Below are 21093 nucleotides of genomic sequence, written 5' to 3'. Positions count from 1 at the left end.
TTCTGCAGAAACCCAGATCCTGATACACTTTTTCGACCTGAAGCATCAACAATTCCTTCCCCCTCCCACCCCAACAGATGCTGCCTGACCTGCTGAGTTTCTCCAGCAGACAGTTTGTTGCTGAAATGATTCCAGCACTTGCAGTCTCCTGTGTTTCCACTGATTTTTTTTTTATTGGCATTTTGTTATGTATGGGCTTCTACTTCTGGCAAACCGACTGCTGCACTTATTACAGTGGCAACAGTAATTATTTGGCTGCAAGGTGTTTTAGAGTATCCAGTACTCATGAAATATGTAACACAAATGCAAACCATTTTTATTTGCATATTTGACGTGCGCTGTGCACTGCAGTTAACAAATTTCGATTTGCAGCCAAATGTCCCTCCTCTCTAAAGCACACTGTCGTAAAAGGGAAACACAGTCTGGACTTTCAATCTGTGGGAGGGCCAAGCTATTATGAAAGGTTTGGAAAGGAGTCTGTAAGAGAACTCTCCAGAAACAATGACGCATTTTCACTGGTTCCTAAACAGTACCCAGTGAGCTCTGTACCCTGTTGGAGGTCACCAAATAAACATCTCACATATGTTAATGAATCACCAGTTGTGACAGGGAGAGCAGGATCCCTTCTAACTGCCCGTCCATTTAGGGGAGTCAGTTTGTGCAACAGGGCCAAACACAAATGCAATTAGCCTCAGCCCGAGGTACCTCCTGAGGAGAGTTAGACCACGGTCACTCAGAGGAACAGCTGGGCTGTGTGAATTGTGAGGGGGAGGCAGAGAGGCAAAGTGAATGTGGGACGGCAGTTAGAGATTTCTTTATTAGTCCCATGTACATTGAAACACTCAGTGAAATATATCTTTTTGCATAGTGATTTGGGGGGCAGCCCCCAAGTGTCGCCACGCAAGCATTGTGTATGTGTGCACATTTGTGAGCGCACGTATGCACGCACAGGCTTCTGCGTATCATCCAAGACTATGCTGCGGCCCACATTAAAAACAATTCACCCACAGGTATCTCCCACTCCGCAGGACTGGTTTGGAAGAAAGCTTTCGGTGATCACAGGGACTGCCTGAAGAATAGATCCTCAGGTTAACAAGACCTTAGACCTTAGACAGAAGTCACTTAGACCAAGCTAACGTACAGGTAAAGAGCCAGTTTGCTGTGGCTACTTGCAGTTACATCCTGAGGCTTGAACCGGAGGGAACATAGAACATTACAGCGCAGTACAGGCCCTTCGGCCCACGATATTGTGCCAACATTTTATCCTGCTCTAAGATCTATCTAACCCTTCCCTCCCACGTAGCCCCCCACTTCTCTATCATTCATGTAACCATCGAAGAGTCTATTAAATGTCCCTAATGAATCTGCCCCCACAACCTCTGCCGGCAGTGCGTTCCACGTACCCACCACTCTCTGTGTAAAAAAATTTACCTCTGACATCCCCCTTATACCTTCCTCTAATCACTTTAAAATTATGCCCCCTCATGGTAGCCATTGTCGCCCTGGGAAAAAGTCTCTAATTGTCCACCCGATCTATGACTCTCATCATCTTGTACACCACAATAGTCACCTCTCATCCTCCTCCTCTCCAAAGAGAAAAGCCCTACCTCACCCAACCTATCCTCACAAGACATGCTGTCCGATCCAGGCAGCATCCTGGTAAATTTGTAAAGGGACATGTGTGATTAGTTAGACAGTGACTAATATGTCCATTCACCCTGAGGTTAACTCGAGCAGAGTTCATGTCCTGAGCCAACATAACACACAGCCTCAGACATGATGGTTCGAAACCCAGCAGTATGTTGGTAAAGCCAACACGGAAGACTAACATGAGGTTATGATGTTGCACGGGGATCATGTGAAGAGCTTTTCCCAGCCGGGGATGAACTAGGTAGGAATGGGAAGAGGGAAAATCTCCCCACTGTCATCCCTTTCTCTGGGGAATCTTTGACCCAAGCATGGATTCACATTTGTATGTGTTAATCTTATGGTATCCTGACTGGTTGTTATCATGGTCTGGGACGGCAATTCGAATGCGCAGAAATGCAAGAAGCTGTAGAGAGTAGTGGACTCTGCCCAATACATCATGGGCACATCCCTCCCCACCATCGGTAGTGTCTACAGGAGGTGCTGCCTCAAGAAGGCGACACCCATCATCAAAGATCCCCACCATCCGGGCAGTGCCATCTTCTCGCAGCTCCCATCGGGCAGGAGGTACAGAAGCCTGAAGTCCCACAGCATCAAGAACAGCTACTTCCCTTCAACCATTTGGTTCTTGAACCAACCTTCACAACCCTAATCACTACCTCGGTATAGCAACACTATGACCACTTTACACCACAATGGACATATTTTGTTCTAGTTGTATTCTTTCTTGTATAATTCATTTTTATTTTGTTTTTCTTGTGAATGTTGTGTATCTGATGCTATGTGCCTGTTTTTCATTGCATCTGTGCTTATGACAATAAACTCGACTTCTGACTTTTTTTTGTACTTTTGTTCAGTTGATCACTACTGTCCTTCAAAGATTAAAAACAAGCATTTAATGAGTATCTTCCTCTGTGGACCCCAAATTACTTTACAGGCAAACAATTATGGTCACTGATATAACATAGGTTGTCTGGTGACCGATATTATAGAATGCAAAACAAGTTTCCTCAACTCTAATGTAATAATTGCTACTGTAGTGAGAGAATAAATACCTCACTCTCTGATCATAAAGGATAGCGTTCATGATCACGTTGTTGCAATGGGGTTTTCTGAAAGAGAAGGCAGTCTGACAACTCTGATCTGCGGGCTGTTCCCAGGGACACACACCGAGACAGACATCAGGATTCAACGTTGGCTTAGTGGGAGAAGCCAGAGAGTGGTAGTAGATGGTTGTCTCTCTGATTGGAGGCCGGTGACTGGTGGTGTGCCGCAGCAATCAGTGTTGGACCCGCTGTTGTTTATCATCTATATTAATGATTTAGATGACAAGGCGGTAAACTGGATCAGCAAATTTGCGGATGACACCAAGATTGGGGGCGTAGTGGACAGCGAGGAAGGCTATCAAAACTTGCGAAGTGATCTGGACCAGCTGGGAAAGTGGGCTGAAATATGGCAGATGAAATTTAATGCAGACAAGTGTGAGGTGATGCACTTTGAGGACAAACCAGGGTAAGACTTGTACAGTGAATGATAGGGCACTGAGGTGTGCAGTAGAACAAAGAGACCTAGGAATACAGATCCATAATTCCTTGGAAGTGGCATCACAGGTAGATAGGGTCATAAAGAGAGCTTTTGGCCTTCATAAATCAGGGCACTGAGTACAGGAGTTGGGATGTTATGTTGAAGTTGCACGAGACATTGGTGAGGCCAAATTTAGAAAATTGTGTGCAGTTCTGGTCACCTACCTACAGGAAAGGTATCAATAAGCTTGAAAGGGTGCAGAGAAAGTTTACACAGATGTTGCCCAGACTTGAGCACCTGAGCTACAGGGATAGGTTGAATAGGTTAGGACTTTATTCCCTGGAGCATAGGAAAATGAGGGGAGATCTTATAGAGGTATACAAAATTATGAGGGGTATAGATAGGGTGAATGCATGCAGGCTTTTTCCCCCTCAGGTTGGGTGAGACTAGAACTAGAGGTCATAGGTTTAGGGTGAAAGGTGAAATATTTAAGGGGAACTATTTCACTCAGAGGGTGCTACGAGTGTGGAACGAGCTGCCAGCGGAAGTGGTGGATGCAGATTCAATTGTAACATCTAAGGGAAGTTTGGATAGGTACATGGATGAGAGAGGTCTGGAGGGCTATGGTCCGGGTGCGGGTAGGTGGGACTGGCAGAAAACCAGGCTAGCATGGACTAGATGGGCCAAAGGGCCTGTTTCTGTGCTGTAGTGCTTTATGACTGGAAGATCATCAACTCGGTGAAAGACGCCCTTTGGTCTGCCCGAAACCTGTTGGTCTTCCAGCACAGCGAGATGTCCGTAAGGGAACACTGTCGACTGGCACAGTCCCAGCTGCAGGAGGACGTGCTGAGGGACGCACTGAAGCTCGGTGCAGCCAATGCCGAGGCTTAGTGGGGAAGGACCACAGTTTGCGGTCCCTCCGCTTCCGCACAGAGGGGCAGAGATAGGTGGGGAACCCCCCTCGTACAGTGAAAGGGGTGTCACCTCAGGGAGCTCAATGTAATAACCATGAACGTTAAGGCTTTGTTTTGCACTGTTTCTTCCTCTGTATATATATTTTTTTTAAAATCATGAATAAAGTCTATCTTTGAAGTTAAAAAAAAGTTTAACAACTCTCCCAAAGGACAATACCCCTGACACTGCAACTCTTCCTCAGCATTGCAGTAGGGTATAAGCTCTATTACCTGAGCAGCAAGCATTTACCCTGTTCTCAGTCATTAACCAGCTCTTTTGGATTCCCACCGCAATGAATCGAGCCCCATTAATCAGGCATGCAAAAGGAGGGAGTGTCAATTACCTTCTCCGTTGAATGGGCCCTGGATCGTCAGTTCCTTCCTTTCTTGTTCCTTTCCATGAAAAGGAGAGAAAGATAAAAGATGATTAGTGTTTGGGATCACAGATGTACCAATGACAGCTTCCTTCAGTACACAGGAAACACTCCCAGAGGGAGGGGAGGAGCCCACCATCAACTCAATGGGTGGAAGAGCAGGTGAAAATAAATTGGCAAAAGACCTGCATTTCTCTAGAAACATTCTCATCCATAGGAATGCCTCAGCAATTCCCAACAGTGAAGTACCTCTTGTGGTCGTCACTGTTTCAATACAAAAAACGTTAGGGCCCATTTGAGCACAGCAAGCTCCCAGAAAGAGCAACGTGATAATGGCCAGAGGACATGCTGGTGATGTTGGTTCTGAGGTAATTATAGGGCAGGACACCGGGGAGAATCTACCTGCTCTGAGCTTGGGCCATGGCATTGTTTATATCAGTAGTGCAAAACTTGTTTTACAGTCCAAACCACTTCCAAGGCCACTCACAGAAAATCTGCTTCACGTTAAGGAAACAAATACCATAGTTTAGGCTGCTCTAGTCACCGCGCTTCACGGTTCCACTTGCCAAACCTGCACTGGCATTATACAGTGACAGATCTATGTGCCCAGTACTGTACCCCGGTGTTATACAGTGACAGACCCGTCCCCACCGGTACTGTACCCCAGTGTTATACAGTGACAGACCTGTCTCCACCAGTACTGTACCAGTGTTATACAGTGACAGACCCATCCCCACCAGTACTGTACCCCAGGTGTTATAGAGCAACAGACCAATCCCCACCTGTACTGTACCCCAGTGTTACACAGTGACAGACCTGTCCCCACCAGTACTGTACCCCAGTGTTATACCCAGGTGGATTTGGCTGAATCGCTATTGCTTAGAGCTGTCACAGACTGCATGGGCTGAGTGGCCTCCTCCTGTGCTGTCACCTTTCTGTGATTCTGAGACTCAATGCTGACTGTTCAAGATTCCAGCTGAGAGAAGCGTGAACGTTTTCGTGTCAATCACACAGTAAAACTTGATGGACACCAAACGCACCATCTTGATCCCCATGTTCCTGATCTTCGGTGACCCGGTGAGGAGGGGGGGGGGGGGGGTGGGTCAGTCGGGGGAACCTCTCAGTTGGTTTGCCACTTGAGCCAGGCCAAGGTGGCCATTTGCAGGTCCAGGCGGTGGGCAGTCAAGGGTTCTGCCCGAGCTGATTGCCTTCCAGGGTTACATCTGTGCCCGTGTGTCCCTGGAGAAGGTGCACGCAGTATCCATGGGTACAATGGAGGATTTCCAGGTCTGGTGGGCTCCACAGGGGCTCAAGTGTGTTCTGGATAGAGATGACTGTGTTATAATCTTAAACTATTGACTGTAAATAGGTTGAAGAAGAGGTTTACCAGGATGCTGCCTGGATTAGAGGGCATGTGCTATAAGATATCTTTATTAGTCACAGTGAAATGCATCTTTTTTTTTTTGCGTAGAGTGTTCTGGGGGCAGCCCGCAAGTGTCGCCACACTTCCGGCGCCAGCATAGCATGCCCACAACTTCCTAACCCATACGTCTTTGGAATGTGGGGGGAAGGTTGGACAAACTTGGGTTGTTCTCCCTAGAGTGTCAGAGGCTGATAGAGGTTTTAAAAATTATGAGAGGCATAGATGGGGTCGACTGTCAGAATAGTTTCCCCAGGGTTGAGATGTCAAACACCAGGGGACATGCCTTTGAGGTTGGGGGAGGAGAAAGTTTAAAAGTGGCATGAGGGGCAAGTTTTTTTTTCCACAGAGTGGTGGATGCCTGGAATGGGTGACCAGGGGTAGTAGTGGAAGCAGGCAGTTTGGTGGAATTTAAGACTTTAGATAGATACATGAATGTGAAGGGAATGGAGGGGTATGGATGATACACAGGAAGAGGACATTTAGTATAGTTTAGCATTAAGATCAGCACAACATCATGGGCCGAATGGCCTGTCCAGTGCTGTACTGATCTGTGTTCTGAATGGTTTGAATCATGGAATACTGTAGTATTGCAAGAATGTGGTGCTATAATGACTGAATAAACCTCCTTTGGGAAAAAAAAATGCAATATTTTATATTAGATAATTTCAGAGATGTTGAAAGAGAGCAAAAGATTTGAGAAATGAAAGCAGACAGAAAGAGATAAAATATAGACATTCTAGTAATTATATAGTGATAAAGGTCATATCCCAACACATAGGGAGATCAATAGTTAACTGGATAATAAGTCAGTTAAATATTGGATGTGATTCAGTACGTTCATAGCACATTACATTTCATCTCCTTTACAGTATTGAACTGGAAATATGCTCACTACTTTGTGGATTCCAGCGAGGTCACATCCCCTCTGTTTATGTTGCAACTGCACTTCCTAAATTTACTGCAAATGTACAAGTGTGCATTTGCAACCGGCCAGGCATGTGTGAGTTTTGTACGAGGAGCCAAGAAAGTTGGAATAAAGTAGCGGAGGAACTCTCGGGTTAAGTTGGAGACTTTGCAATATTCCAACCCGCATTTGTGCTAAGGTTGAACCTATTTTCAGGCTGGACAAGGTACCAAAGCAGGAATTTACACTGGAGGATGGGAAAATGTCCCCGCGGGAGGTAAATAACCGTGGCATTTGCACTGCTCTCGACTACCTCCTGTCGGGATCGAGAAGGATAGATTTTCTTCCCTTTTGATTGCAAAAAGGCTGCTTCGGGCGATATTCCTCTGGAAACGACAGCGCTGAAAATGCATCGAGATCAAGGATTTCCCACACCGAAGATCAAGGGACAGAATTTGGCAGGGAATGGGGTGTCAGGGAGGATTGTGGGAACCAGTTTTGTCTTGCAGAGTGCCTCCTTTTGAGCATGCTAGGGTTTAAATTCTCCACTGGGCAAAGTGCCAGAGAAGTGGGGGTGTGAATAGGGAGAATGTTACCAGTTTGCTCGGATCCTTAAGCTTGTAAAGGCACCAGGCTGCCCAGTTAACCCGTACCCAGGAGCACCCGTTGAAGAAACAAGATACTTTCAAGAAGAAATTGAGTGAAAGCTGCCTCTGTTAGATGTGTTGGGTGACAGAGTTAGTGCACAAGTCGTGTTTTTTTTTAATTCTTTGTGCACAATGCCAGGTTCCCAGGTCCCCAGGTCAGGCAGAATACAGATCATTCTTGGCAACTTTGGGTAGTCAAGGGACATGGAGCTGAGGCAGAAAATGCAGTCAGCGGCCAGGAGACAAGAAGAAAAGCCTGCATCTGTAGACATCTCAGCATGTCCCACAGTGCTTTATAGCCAGTGCAATAAGTCTCAAAGTGAAGACATACTGATGGTGCTAGGAAATCTTGAAGCCAATTTTTGTAAAGAAAATGAAATTCAAATTTCAAAAAAGCACACAGGTGTTAGAAATCTAAAATAACAGCAGAAAAAGCTAGAAACACTCAGCAGGTCAGGCAGCACCTGTGGAAACAGGAGGAGTTAACATTTCAGGTCTGGAAATCCTTTCTTGGATCTGCATAGAGTCATACAGCACGGAAACAGGCCCTACAGCTCAAATTGTCAATGCTGACCAAGATGCCCGTCTAAGCTGGTCCCATTTGCCCGCACTTGGCTCGTATCCCTCTGAACCTTTCCTATCCATGGATCTATCCAAATGTCTTTTAAGTGTTGTTATTGTACCTGCCAACCACTTCTTCTGGCAGCTCGTTCCATATACGCACCACCCTCTGAGTGAAGTGTTTGCCCTTCAGGTCCTTTTTAAATCTTTCCCCTCTCACCTTAAGCCTATGCCCTCTAGTTTTTGACTTTCCCTGGGGAATAGACTGTGCATTCACCCTATTTATGCCCGATATGATTTTACACACCTCTAAGGCCATCCTTCAGTCTCCTACACTCCAAGGAATTAAAAGTCCTAGCCTGTCCAACCTCTCCCAATAATTCAGGCCCTCGAGTCCTGGCAACCTCCCTGTAAATCTTCTCTGCACTCTTTCCAGCTTAATGATGCCTTTCCTATAACAGGGTAATGAAAACCATACACAGTTCTCTACATGTGGCCTCAACTTTGTGGTCCTGAAGAAGGGTCCCAGACTTGAAGCATTAACTCTGTTTCTCTCTCCACAGCTGCTGCCTGACCCGCTGTGTGTTTCCAGCATTTCCTGTTTTTTGTTTGTGCACAGCAAGCTCCCACAAACAGCACTGCCGACAAACTTTTTTTTATGTTAATGATAAGCTGACACTTTCTAGTCCAGCATCCTCAGGATTTGACTGGAGCCAGATGACAGAAAATCCTAACCACAGATGTTGTCCCCGACTATCTCCTTCTGATCAGGAGCACTGTTCCCTTCAGGTATGGACACTCCCCAGGTTACGGAAGGGCTCCCAGAACCGTCGGTCAACCGAAGTTGCAAGAAAATGGAAATGCCAACAGCTGAGATTGCAAAAGTTGCACAAATAGGTTAGTTAGTTACAGATCTTAGTTAATTTTAGATCTTAGTTAGAATTAGTTAATTAGGTCACCTCACTGCAAGAAGGATGTGGAAGCCACAGAAAGGGTGAAGAAGAGATTTACAAGGACGTTGCTTGGATTGGGGAGCAGGCCTTAAGAAAACAGGTTGAGTGAACTCGGTCTTTTCTCCTTGGAGCGACGGAGGATGAGGGGTGACCTGATAGAGGTGTATAAGATGATAGAGGCATTGATCGTGTGGATAGTCAGAGGCTTTTTCCCAGAGCTGAAATGGTTGCCACAAGAGGACACAGGTTTAAAGGTGCTGGGGAGTAGGTACAGAGGAGATGTCAGAGGTAAGTTTTTTTTACTCAGAGAGTGGTGAGTGTGTGGACTGGGCTGCCGGCAACGGTAGTGGAGGCGGATACAATAGAGTCATTTAAGAGACTTCCGTTAAGGTATATGGAGCTTAGAAAAATAGAGCGCCATGGGTCAGCCTGGTAATTTCTAAGGTAGGGACATGTTCGGCACAGCTTTGTGGCCAAAGGGCCTGTATTGTGCTGTAGGTTTTCTATGTTTCAAATTCGTACAGATTTGTACTACAGATTCAAAACATGCTGGACCACAGAATGCCAGACCAGAGAGTTTCAATCTGTATTACAATTTAAATGCTCTCCAGCTTCCCAGGTCAAAGGTAGACAATCCATCTGCTGACATCTTTTTTTTAATCCATTCAAGGGATGTGGGCTTCGCAGGCTGAGCCAGCATTTAATTGCCTGCCCCTAGTTGCCCTTGAGAAGGTGGTGGTGAGCTGCCTTCTTGAAACACTGCAGTCCTTGAGGTGTGGGTGTACCCACAGTGGAGTTCCAGGACTTTGACCCAGTGACAGTGAAGGAATGGCGATATATTTCCAAATCAGGATGGTGCGTGGTTTGGAGGGCAACTTCTAGGGGGTGGTGCTCCCCGTGCTCTTGCTGCCCTTGTCCTTCTAGCTGGTAGAGGTGGTGGGTTTGGAAGGTGCTGTTTAAGGAGCCTTGGTGAGTTGCCGCAGTTCATCCAGTAGATGGTACACACTGCTGCTACTGTGCGTCAGTGGTGGAGTGAGTGAATGATTGTGGATGGGGTGTCTATCAAGCAGGCTGCTACATCCTTTATGGTGTCAAGCTTCTTGAGTGGTTGTTGAAGTTCACTCATCCACATCAATAGAATCAGAGTTATACAGCATGGAAACAGGCCCTTCAGCCCAAATTGTCCATGCCGACCAAGATGCCCATCTAAGCTAGTCCCATTTGCCTGCATTTGGCCCACATCCCTCTAAACCTTTCCTATCCGTGTACCTGTCCAAATGTCTTTTAAATGTTGTTATTGTACCTGCCTCAACAGCTTCCTCAGGCATATAACCAGCACCCTCTGTGTGAAGAAGTTGCCCCTCGGGTCCCTTTTAAATCTTTTCCCTCTCACCTTAAACCTATGCCCTCTAGTTTTTGGACTCCCTTTCCCTGGGCATTTCCCCGAGTGCATTCACCCTATCTATGACCCTCGTGATTGCATACACCTCAATAAAGTCACCCCTCAGTTTCCTACGATCCGATGAATAAAATCCCAGCCTGCCCAACCTCTCCCTATAATCCAGTCCCTCGAGTCCTGGCAACATTCTCATAAAACTTCTCTGCACTCTTTCCAGCTTAATGACGCCTTTCCTATAACAGGGTGACCAAAACTGTACACAATACTCCAGGGGCGGCCTCAGAAACGCCTTCTACAACTGCAACATAAGGTCCCAACTCCGATACTCAAGAGGTGCCAAATGAGGGGGAGGGGTTGGGCACTTGGATCTACGAAATCTCTTGCCAGTTCTTGCCCTATCCCTCCCCCCTTCACCTCTTTATACCATCTCCCCTGTACTCTCTCAGTCCAGATGAAGGGTCTCAACCCAAAACGTGGATCCAGGTGAGAAGTGGTGACAGATGGAGTCAGGTGGGGGAGAAAATGCCGAAAGTAGTGACAGAGGATGGGAGGTGATAGTTGGAGGTAACAAAGGGCTGCAGATGATCGAGCAGCATGCAAAATGCTGGAGGAACTCAGCAGGTTAGGCAGCATCTATGGAGGGAAATGGACAGTCGACGTCTTGGATTGAGATCCTTCACCCAGTCCAGATGAAGGGTCTGGACCCAAAACGTCAACTGTCCATTTCCCTCCACAGATGCTGCCTGGCCCATTGAGTACCTCCAGCATCTTGTCTTTTGCTCCACATTCCAGCACCTGCAGTCTCTTGTGCCTAGATCACACCTGATCCGTTTGCCTCCAGCTTGTTTCTGTAACCTTTCATGGGCAAAAGTTTATTGACTGCAGTCCTGAAATTTTCAAATGACTGCCCCCTGTTGCTCAGCAACCTTTCTGGAAGGAAACAGACTTCCTGATTTTCACAACTATCAAGAAACTGCAGAGAGTTGTGGACACAGCCCAGCACATTACGGACAACAGCCTCCCCTCTTTGGACTCTGTCTTTACCTCTCGCTGCCTTGGTGAAGCAGCCAACATAATCAAAGACCCCACCCACCCGAGTCATTCTCTCTTCTCTCCTCTTCCATCAGGTAGAAGATACAGGAGCCTGAGGGCACATACCACCAGGCTCAAAGACAGCTTCTATCCCACTGTGATAAGACTATTGAATGGTTCCCTTATACAATGAGATGGACTATGACCTCACGATCTACCTTGTTGTGACCTTGCGCCTTATTGCACTGCACTTTCTCTGTAGCTGTGACACTTTACTCTGTAGCTGTGACACTTTACTCTGTACTGTTATTATTTTTTACCTGTACTACATTAATGCATTCTATACTGACTCAATGTAACTGCACTGTGTAATGAATTGACCTGTGCGATCGGTTTGTAAGACAAGCTTTTCACTGTACCTCGGTACAAGTGACAATAATAAACCAATACCATGTCGGCCAAGATTCCCATCTAAGCTAGTTCCATTTGCCAGCATTTGGCCCATATCCCTCCCAATCTATGCACCTGTCCAAATCTCTTTTAAATGTTGTTATTGTACCTGCCTCAACCACTTCCTCTGGCAACTCATTCCATATACAGAATTTACTCTGTACCGTTATTGTTTTTACCTGTACTACATCAATGCACGCTGTACTAACTCAATGTAACTGCACTGTGTAATGAATTGACCTGTACGATCAGTTTGTAAGACAAGCTCTTCACTGTACCTCGGTACAAGCGACAGTAATAAACCAATACCATTTCACCAAGAAAGATCATTGATCCATTGTCACAAACAAAAGTTACCTTCACTTTGGCCAAGCTGGAGAATTTCTCCTTGTCCTCGACTACAGTCTTGAGATTGGGTTGGGACCTCCGGTTATTCGTCTTCACGTTCGCTGCACTGTCGAAATTAATCCCGCTGACCACTGCCCTTCTGTACGAGGTGGACCTTAGCCCCCGACGGAGTTGTCCAGGGCTGTCCAGCTCAGGGTCAGTATCTCCGTCCACCTCCAGTTTGGGTACCAGAGGGGCGCTGGGGGTCTCCAGCATACTCTGCACTCTCCGGCTCCTGCCACTGAAAGGCCGGCTGTGGCTGTTTGGGTGATGGTTCTTGACTTTGATTCCCGACGCCAGGTCTTTGGGAATGATTTGCTGGGTGCCGTTCTTCAACGAGACGGCGCTGTTAGTGCTCAGGATAAAGCGGTGCTTGTCGGGCACGGGAAGAGACTGGGTGGACGCCTGCCTCTGCAGCAAGGGCCGACAGTTCGGAGAAGTTACCACATTCCCGTTACTGGAGTGGACAGCGGTCACGCCGCCATCGACTGGAAAGTCAGTCACCATGACGCCATCAGCTTGGTAGGAAGAGGGCCTCGCCTTGGTCCGATGATTAAAAGGGCCAGTGATGGGCGATTTGGGAGTTGACCTTCTCCTTCGCCACAGTGGGGTTATGGCGAGATTGGACAAGTCAACCTCACTCTCCTGATCCATCCTGACCATGGAGGTTACGCATCAGCTTGACGGAAGTGGCAGTCCGGTTCACAAAACACCGTCAACCGTAACTCATTGCAGGTGCCAGAGGGTGACCCAGGGTCTCGAGCAGACTGGGAGGAAGTGTCCTGTCCAACAATGGAAGAAATTGTGTTAAATCTCTTCAAGCTTAAACAATGCAGAGGGAATATAGTACAGAACAGGCCCTTCCGCCCACAATGTGACATAGCTATTCCCTCCCACCTACAGAATGCCCATACCCCTCTATTTTCCTCTCATTCATGTGCCCACCCAAGCCCCTCTTAAAAGCCCCCAATGAATTTGCCTCCACCACCCTATCAGGCAACGCATTCCAAGCATCCACCACTCAGTAAAAAACGTACCCCTCACGTCTATTCTGAACCTGCCCCCTCTCACCTTAAATGCATGCCCTCTGGTATTGGATCGCTCAATAATGGGAAAAAGATATTGCCTGTCCACCCTATCTATGCCCCTCATAATTTTATACACTTCCAACAGATCACCCCTCAGCCTTTGCCACTCCAGAGAAAAGAGCCCAAGTTTGTCCAGCCTCTCCTGATAGCACATGCCCTCTAATCCAGGCAGCATCCTCTCTAAAGCCTCAACATCCTTCCTACAGTGAGGTGACCAGAACTGCATGCAATACTCTAAATATGGCCTAACCAGAGGTTCTATAGAGAAAGGAATCGGGAGGCTGAGGGAGGGAGGGGCAAGGTGAGTGTGGGAGGAAAGAGGGTGGAAAGAAGTGAAGAGGGTTCAATCCTCTCTCCCCCCATCACCCCCCCCCACCCCCCAAAATCAGGCAGAAGATAGAAAAGACTGAAAGCATGTACCGCCAGGCTCAAGGACAGCCTCTATCCCGCTGTTATAAGACTATTGAACGGTTCCCTAGTACGATAAAATGGACTTTTGACCTCACAATCTACCTCGTTATGACTTTCCACTTTATTGTCTGCCTGCATTGCACTTTCTCCGTAGCTGTGACACTTTATTCTGCATTCTGTTATTGTTTTACCTTGTACTACCTCAAAGCACTGTGTAATGAATTGATCTGTATGAACAGAATGCAAGACAAGCTTTTCACTGTACCTCAGTACAATTGACAATAATAAACTAATTCCAGTTGAACTGCAGCCCACCTACAACCTGATTTCAACATCAAAAGAGTCAGATAATGAGGATCTCATTCATTTCCCAAACCCTCTGCTTCCAAATAAAGAAAAAAGGAGTATTCGGTTTCAAATCTAAACCAACATCAAAACAGGTGGAACTACATTGGGACTACAGTGTAGATCTGCCACTGCCAATGGACCAAGGAACCTAGACTTCCTACTCAGTCCTGGCCAGGATCTTTAGTCCCATTCTCCGCAAGCTTACTTCAGGAAGAATGTACTTGCATTAGAGGCAGTTCGGAGAAGGTTCACTAGGTTGAATCCTGTGAAGAAGAGGACGTCTCATGAATGCAAGAAAATAGGAGTAGACCACTCGGCCCCTCAAGCCTGCTTCGCCTTTCAATACAATTGTGGCTGATCTACGCTGGCCTCAACTCCTCTTCTGTGCCAGTTCCCCACAACCCTCAATCTTTCAAATATTTATCTACCTCCATCTTGGAGGACTGTAGAGGCTGAGTCACTGAATATTTTCAAGACAGCAGTAAGCTAGTTTTTGGATTTTAGGAGAGTCAAGAGATTTGGGGATCAGATAGAAGAGTGGAATTTTGGCCAAGTTTAGATCAACCATGAAATTATTGATTGGTGGAGCAACCTCAACTGGTCATATGGCCTATGCCTGGTTCTATTGCTTATGTTTTTATGTAAATTTGGGAGCACCCATCTCTCCCACACCAGCACCTCTGTCTGTTGATCAATAGGTGCTACAACACCATCTCTGCAACCTCCTATTAATCCACTGGGAGGATGTGAATCAATGTCTGAGCTCTCTCCCAGGCCAACATCCCCAAAATTGAGGCTCCAATGGGCAGGTACGTCACGTGCATGCCTGACACCAGACTCTCAAAACAGACACTGTATGGAGTGTCATCACAGTGGGGGATTACCAGAGGAAGAGAGGACACAATCCTTGAAAGAGTGAACCATTCCCACTGATCCATGGGAATCCTTGGCTCAAAACTTCCCTAAATAGAGCAAGACTATTCCAAAAGGCATTGAGAACTCGAGGCCATGTATCAGGAATACACAGAGGCCCAGCATAACCAGCAGCTACTATCTACTTCTCAAAGATCCCCACCATCCAGGCCATGCCATCTTCTTGCAGCTACCATCGGACAGGAAGCACGGAAGCCTGAAGTCCCACACCACCAGGTTCAGGAACAGCCGCTTTCCTTCAACCATTCGGTTCTTGAACCAACCAGCACAACCTTAATCACTACCTCAGTATAGCAACACTATGACCATCTGCACTACAATGGACTTTTTTTGGTTCTAATTGTGTTCCTTCTAGCATAATTTATGTTTAAATTATGTTTTTCTAGTGAATATTCACTATCTGATGCTATGTGCCTGTGATGCTGTTGCAGGTAAGTTTTTCATGTATTTGTGCAGGTGACAATTCACTCGACTTTGAGAAGAAGTTGTTCACCACCCCATAAACTATCTACAGAACTGTCCCATCAGCAGCCAACTGTGGTAGAATCTGCAAGTCCCACATTGGTCTCGTTAGCCACTGCAGGACTCTCAGTGGAAGTCATCTGAGAGTTATGGAGTTATACAGCATGGAAACAGAGCCTTTGGCCCAACTCACCCACGGCAACCAAGTTTTCTACCTGAGCTAGTCCCATTTAGTTTTAGACTACCCTACCCTGGGAAAAGGACTAACCATCCACCTTACCTGTGCCCCTAATGATTTTATAAACCCCTACAACATCACCCCTCGGCCTCCTTCGCTCCAAGGAAAGTGGTAGAGATCCTCGATCCAAGAGAGTGCCGAGAAAGGAGACGCGCTTTTGATTAAGCAAAACCTCAATTATAAAACTCTCAACCTTGTTTTCAAATCTTTCCCCGATATCCACTCCTCTCCCTCTCTCTGTATTGCCTCCAGCTCTAAAGCCTTTGGAGTTTCTGCCCTCTGCAATTCATACCTCCTCATTATTCCTTCATCGTCTGCCACACAGTGCCTCCACAACTCTGGAACTCCCTCCCTACAACCTCTTCCTCTCGTTCCTCCGATACAACCTACCTCCTTGAACCAAACCTCGATTACCTGTGCTTTCACCCTCTACGTAGTTCAGTGCTGAGTTTTGGGTCCAATTACACTCCTGTGAAGCACATTGGATATCTTAGCCACATTAAAGGAGATGCACAAAGAATTCATCTCAACCATAAGCTTAAATCTCACCACATGCCAATTGTGGGCTGGTATTACTCAGTGGGCTGACTTAAAAGCTGTTAGACTACCATTAAAATGAGACACAAGAGACTGCAGATGTTGGAATCTGGAGCAACACACAATCTGCTGGAGGAACTCAGCGGGTCGAGCAGCATCTGTGGAGGCAAAGGGATGTTCAATGTTTTGGGTCAAGACCCTACATCAGGACTCAACTGGAAACTTCGAACATCCCTTTGTCTCCACAGATGCTGCTCGACACGCTGAGTTCCTCCAGCAATTTGTCTTTTCACTCCAGATTCCAGCATGTCACCTCTTGTCTCTCTAATCACTAGTAGTCCTGCTAATGAGAAACATCTCTCAAAACATCAGTCAAGAGATCTGGCAAGTTAACATTTGACTGCAGTGCTTTCAAAGGATGCACAAGATCTACTAGAAACATTTACCTGCCTTATCTCCCTTCAACCATTAGTTAGCCTACTGTGTACATTCAATGTTCTTTATTCCTGAAAACATTCTTCTTTCCACTACCATGCTCCAGAAGAAATCTGGCTCCATGTAGCAGATATCCTTCAGATGCACGTCAATTAATTCGAACCAGATTTGTTTTTGCAGTCAATAGGTCACACACCAAAACAAACAAAGCGGAACTGCAGGCATTTTTATTAATAGGACGTCAACATTCGACAAAATAGAGAGAACCTTTCCAGTCTCATCCTTTCTAAATGAGCATGCTGCTGTCACAGAATAAAACCGGTTTAAGTCTTAAGCTAAAGAGTGTATCCAGCAATCTTATAGGCGGCAATACCTCCAGGACGATTACTCTCAACACTGGTGCCCCACAAGGCTGCATCCTCAGCTCTCTACTCTACTCCCTATACACTCATGACTACGTGGCCAGATTCTGCTCTAACTCCATCTACAAGTTTTCAGATGATACCACCGTTGTAGGCCGTATCTCAAACAGCGATGAGTCGGAGTACAGGAAGGAGATAGAGAGCTTAGTGACATGGTGTCATGACACAACCTTGCCCTCAGTGTCAGCAAAACAAAAGAGTTGGTCATTGACTTCAGGAAGGGTTGGGGGGGGGGGGGGGGTTGCGATGCACGTGCTCCTGTCTACAGCAATGGTGCTGAGGTCAAGAGGGCTGAGAGCTTCAAGCTCCTAGGAATGAACATCACCAATTGCCTGTCCTGATCCAACCACATAGACGCCACAGCCAGAAAGCTCACCAGCGCCTCTACTTCCACAGGAGGCTAAAGAAATTTGGCACTTTGACACTCACCAACTTATATCAATGCACCATAGAAAGCATCCTATCTGGATGAATCATGGCTTGGTACGGCAACTGCTCTGCCCAGGACCACAAGAAACTGCAGAGAGTTGTGGACACAGCCCAGTGCATCATGGAAACCAGCCTCCCCTCCATGGACTCTTCTTCAGGACACATTTCGGGTCAGGACCCTTCTTCAGGACATCCTGAAGGAGGGTCCTGGCCTGAAACATTGACCGCCATGGATGCTGCCTGGCCTGCTGAGTTCCTCCAGCATCATCGTAGCTTTCATGGCAGACCTACCGGCTGCTGTAAATCACCTCAAGCATAGGAAAGTGGCAAGAGAAATGGGGCAGTTAATGGTCACAGAGAGAATAGGTTATGGGGAAATAAATGTCAGTATATTACAAAAACAAAGCTCCCCTCCATTGACTCCGTCTACACTTCCCGCTGCCTCGGGAAAGCAGCCAACGTAATCAAAGACCCCTCCTACCCCAGTCATTCTCTCTTCTCCCCTCTCCTGTCGGGCAGAAGATACAAAAACTTGAGAGCACGTACCACCAGGCTCAAGGACAGCTTCTATCCCACTGTTATCAGACTCTTGAACGGACCTCTCGTACGCTAAAAGATGATCTCTTGATTTACCTCGTCGTGGTGCTTGCACCTTATTGTCTACCTGCACTGCACTTTCTCTGTAGCTGTAACACTATATTTGAATTCTGTTAATGCTTTTCCCTTTGTACTACCTCGATGTACTTGTGTTTTGAAATGATCTGTAAAGAACTCTGGTTAGGCTGCATTTAGAGTATTGTGTGCATTTCTGGTCACCTCACTATAGGAAGGATGTCGAGGCTTTAGAGCGGGTGCAGAGGAAGCTTGCCAGGACGCTGCCTGGCTTAGAGGGCATGTGCTGTCAGGAGAGGATGGACAAACTTGGGCTCTTCTCTCTGGAGCAGCGGAGGCTGAGGGGTGATCTGTTGGAAGTGTATAAAATTATGAGGGGCATAGGTAGGGTGGACAAGCAATATCTTGTTCCCCATTATTGAGTGATCCAATACCAGAGGCCATGCATTTAAGGTGAGAGGGGGTAGGTTCAGAACAGACGTGAGGGGTACGTTTTTTACTGAGAGAGTGGTGGATGCCTGGAATGCGTTGCCTGATAGGGTGGTGGAGGCAAATTCATTGGGGGCTTTTAAGAGGGGTTTGGATGGGAACATGAATGAGAGGAAAATGGAGGGATATGTGCATTCTGTAGGTAGGAGGGATTAGCTATGTCGGCACAACATTGTGGGCCGAAGGGTCTGTCCTGCGCTGTACTCTTCTATGAAAAATTTGTTTTGCATGCCATCTGCACAATGTCTCCATACACGTGACAATAATAAACCAATTACACACAGAGGTGATGGTGAGTCTCCCCTTGTATTAATTAAACCGATTGACTTAAGAAAGGAGACTTGCATCTCCATAGCACCCTTCACATCCCTGTCAGAGTATTCCAGAGCAGCTTATGAACTGCAGTCACTGTCGCACTGCAGCACTCCCTCACCTCTGCACTGGCATGTCAGCCCACACCTCAAGTTCCCGCACTTAACTGAGAGGATGCTTAAAAGGTGCATGCAGCTGATACCCAACAATATATACTTTTTCACTTTGCAGGAACAGATTTAGCAGCAAAAATTAAAACATTTTCTAATAATCAACAGTTTACCCTTAATGGAAACATAGACAGGGGTGCAAAGACTGCCTTAGAACATAGAATAGTACAGCACAGAACAAGCCCTTCAGCCCACAATGTTGTGCTGACATAGCTAATCCCTCCTACCTACAGAATGCCCATATTTTCCTCTCATTCATGTTCCCTTCCAAGCCCCTCTTAGAAGCCCCCAATGAATGTGTCTCCACCACCCTATCGGGCAACGCATTCCAGGCATCCACCACTCTCTCAGTAAAAAAACGTACCCCTCACGTCTGTTCTGAACCTACCCCCTCTCACCTTAAATGCATGGCAGACTTGAGCTAAAATTCACTGTATGAACAGTGTTCAAAACTTGTACCTCGGTACAAGTGACAATAATCAACCAATTCCAGACAACTTTCCATAGCTTTCGCGTTCTGTTTACTGCGAACTGCCGATAAAACGGGAACGTGGAAACCATCCCACTATTTTGGCTCTCCACAGTAGGATGTCCCTTGCAGAGGGGGGGGGGGGGGGAAGACGGGCGCGAATGGGTTAAGTTTGCTCCAACCTTGGCTTTAGTGAGAGTCACCACAAACGTTCCAGATGAGAAAAGTACCGACTGTCAAAGCAGCAAGTTATCGCGTGGGTGTCTACCCAGTTGGGACAAATATTGTGCAATAGCACATACTCCAGCATGTGTCAAAATACGGATTTTGGGAGAAAAAAAACAATATGCAGTCTGGAATCAACAGCGTGGAAAAAAAAGTACAACCAAACCAATTTATTATTACCGAGGAGTTTCTCTCTCTCCCTGTAACTGTGTGGCTGTTGTTCCCAGATTTGGGAATGTAGGGGTTTTGTTTTACAACACGGGAAGCAATTACGGAGGATCTGTGCAGGATTTGAAGGGGAAATAAAAAAAAGAGGGAATCTTAATTCTGTTTTGCCTATCACAGTCACACTGAAATTAAAACGTACCTCTAACGTCTCGCTGGAGCAATCCGGGTCAGCTCAGATGGACCTTGGCGCCTGTTCCCATTGTACAAATCCAGGGTTTGGTGGTGGGAGTGTCGGGAGGCTTCTCTCTCTCTCCGTTTCTCCTTCGACCCGAGCAGAAATTCGCCCCCTCTGTGTGTGTGTGTCTCTCTCTCAATCTCTTCTGAGCGGCTCCCTTGCGCGGGTCGGTAGGAGAGGCTGGAGTGTCCCTCGGTCGGTGGATGTGAAACGGTGGGGGGGGAATGAGAATGGGTCGCTAATCCAACCTGGGTCCAAGTTCAACGTGCTAAAATCCCACCTTCTCTCGGCCAGATGCCAGAAACCTTGGGCCTCTCTCTCCAACACACACGGCACCTCAAACTATCCGCCCAACTTCTTGCAGTTTGCGAACTTTGAAAGCCTTTCTTCACCAAGGCAAAGTCCAAAAAAACTAACCTTGCGCTGATGTGTTGCGCCTCTCTGTGGATTTCTCTTGAATAGGTTCACTCATCTGGGATTTCAGACAATGAATGCTCCGGAGACAAAAATCATTTAGGATTAACTGCGACCCCCTCCCTCTCTCGAGACCCCTCCCACTTCAAACTTCCAACAGTTTATTCGCAGGGAAGGAGTGGTGTGTGCTTCACCAGTACGTACCCTGTCGATGAAGTGATCTTGAAGTGTGGTCGGCATTGTAGGAAATGCTGTGGCTGTTTTTGAGCACAGCAAGCTCCCATAAACAGCTTCCTCCAAGGCAGTCCTTGGGCTGGATGAATTGGAATTGGGTTATTATTGTCACATGTACCGAGGTACAGTGAAAAACTTGTATCCGGTTCATACAGATCAATTCATTACACAGTGCATTGAGGTAGCACAGGGTAAAACAATACAGAGT

The 21093-nt window shown here is 46.8% G+C and overlaps 1 protein-coding gene across 1 annotated transcript in view; it reads right to left on the bottom strand.

Moving 5' to 3' along the window:
* LOC127572067 (rho guanine nucleotide exchange factor 26-like) overlaps positions 1 to 20608 on the bottom strand; it is a 173900-nt gene extending 153292 nt beyond the window's left edge. The window contains exons 1-3 of the mRNA XM_052018917.1: positions 20202 to 20608; positions 12225 to 13036; positions 4469 to 4517 (exon numbers count right to left, since the gene is read on the bottom strand). Coding sequence (XP_051874877.1) covers positions 4469 to 4517; positions 12225 to 12917 — 742 coding nt within the window. The 5' untranslated portion in view covers positions 12918 to 13036; positions 20202 to 20608. The remainder of the gene's footprint in view (positions 1 to 4468; positions 4518 to 12224; positions 13037 to 20201) is intronic.
* Between the last annotated feature and the right edge of the window lie 485 nt (positions 20609 to 21093).

Source organism: Pristis pectinata, chromosome 6 (genome assembly GCF_009764475.1).
Source record: "Pristis pectinata isolate sPriPec2 chromosome 6, sPriPec2.1.pri, whole genome shotgun sequence".
In the NCBI taxonomy this organism is placed as follows: domain Eukaryota; kingdom Metazoa; phylum Chordata; class Chondrichthyes; order Rhinopristiformes; family Pristidae; genus Pristis; species Pristis pectinata.
Note: the sequence above shows the minus strand (reverse complement) of the source record. Positions and strands in the feature narration are given on the sequence as shown.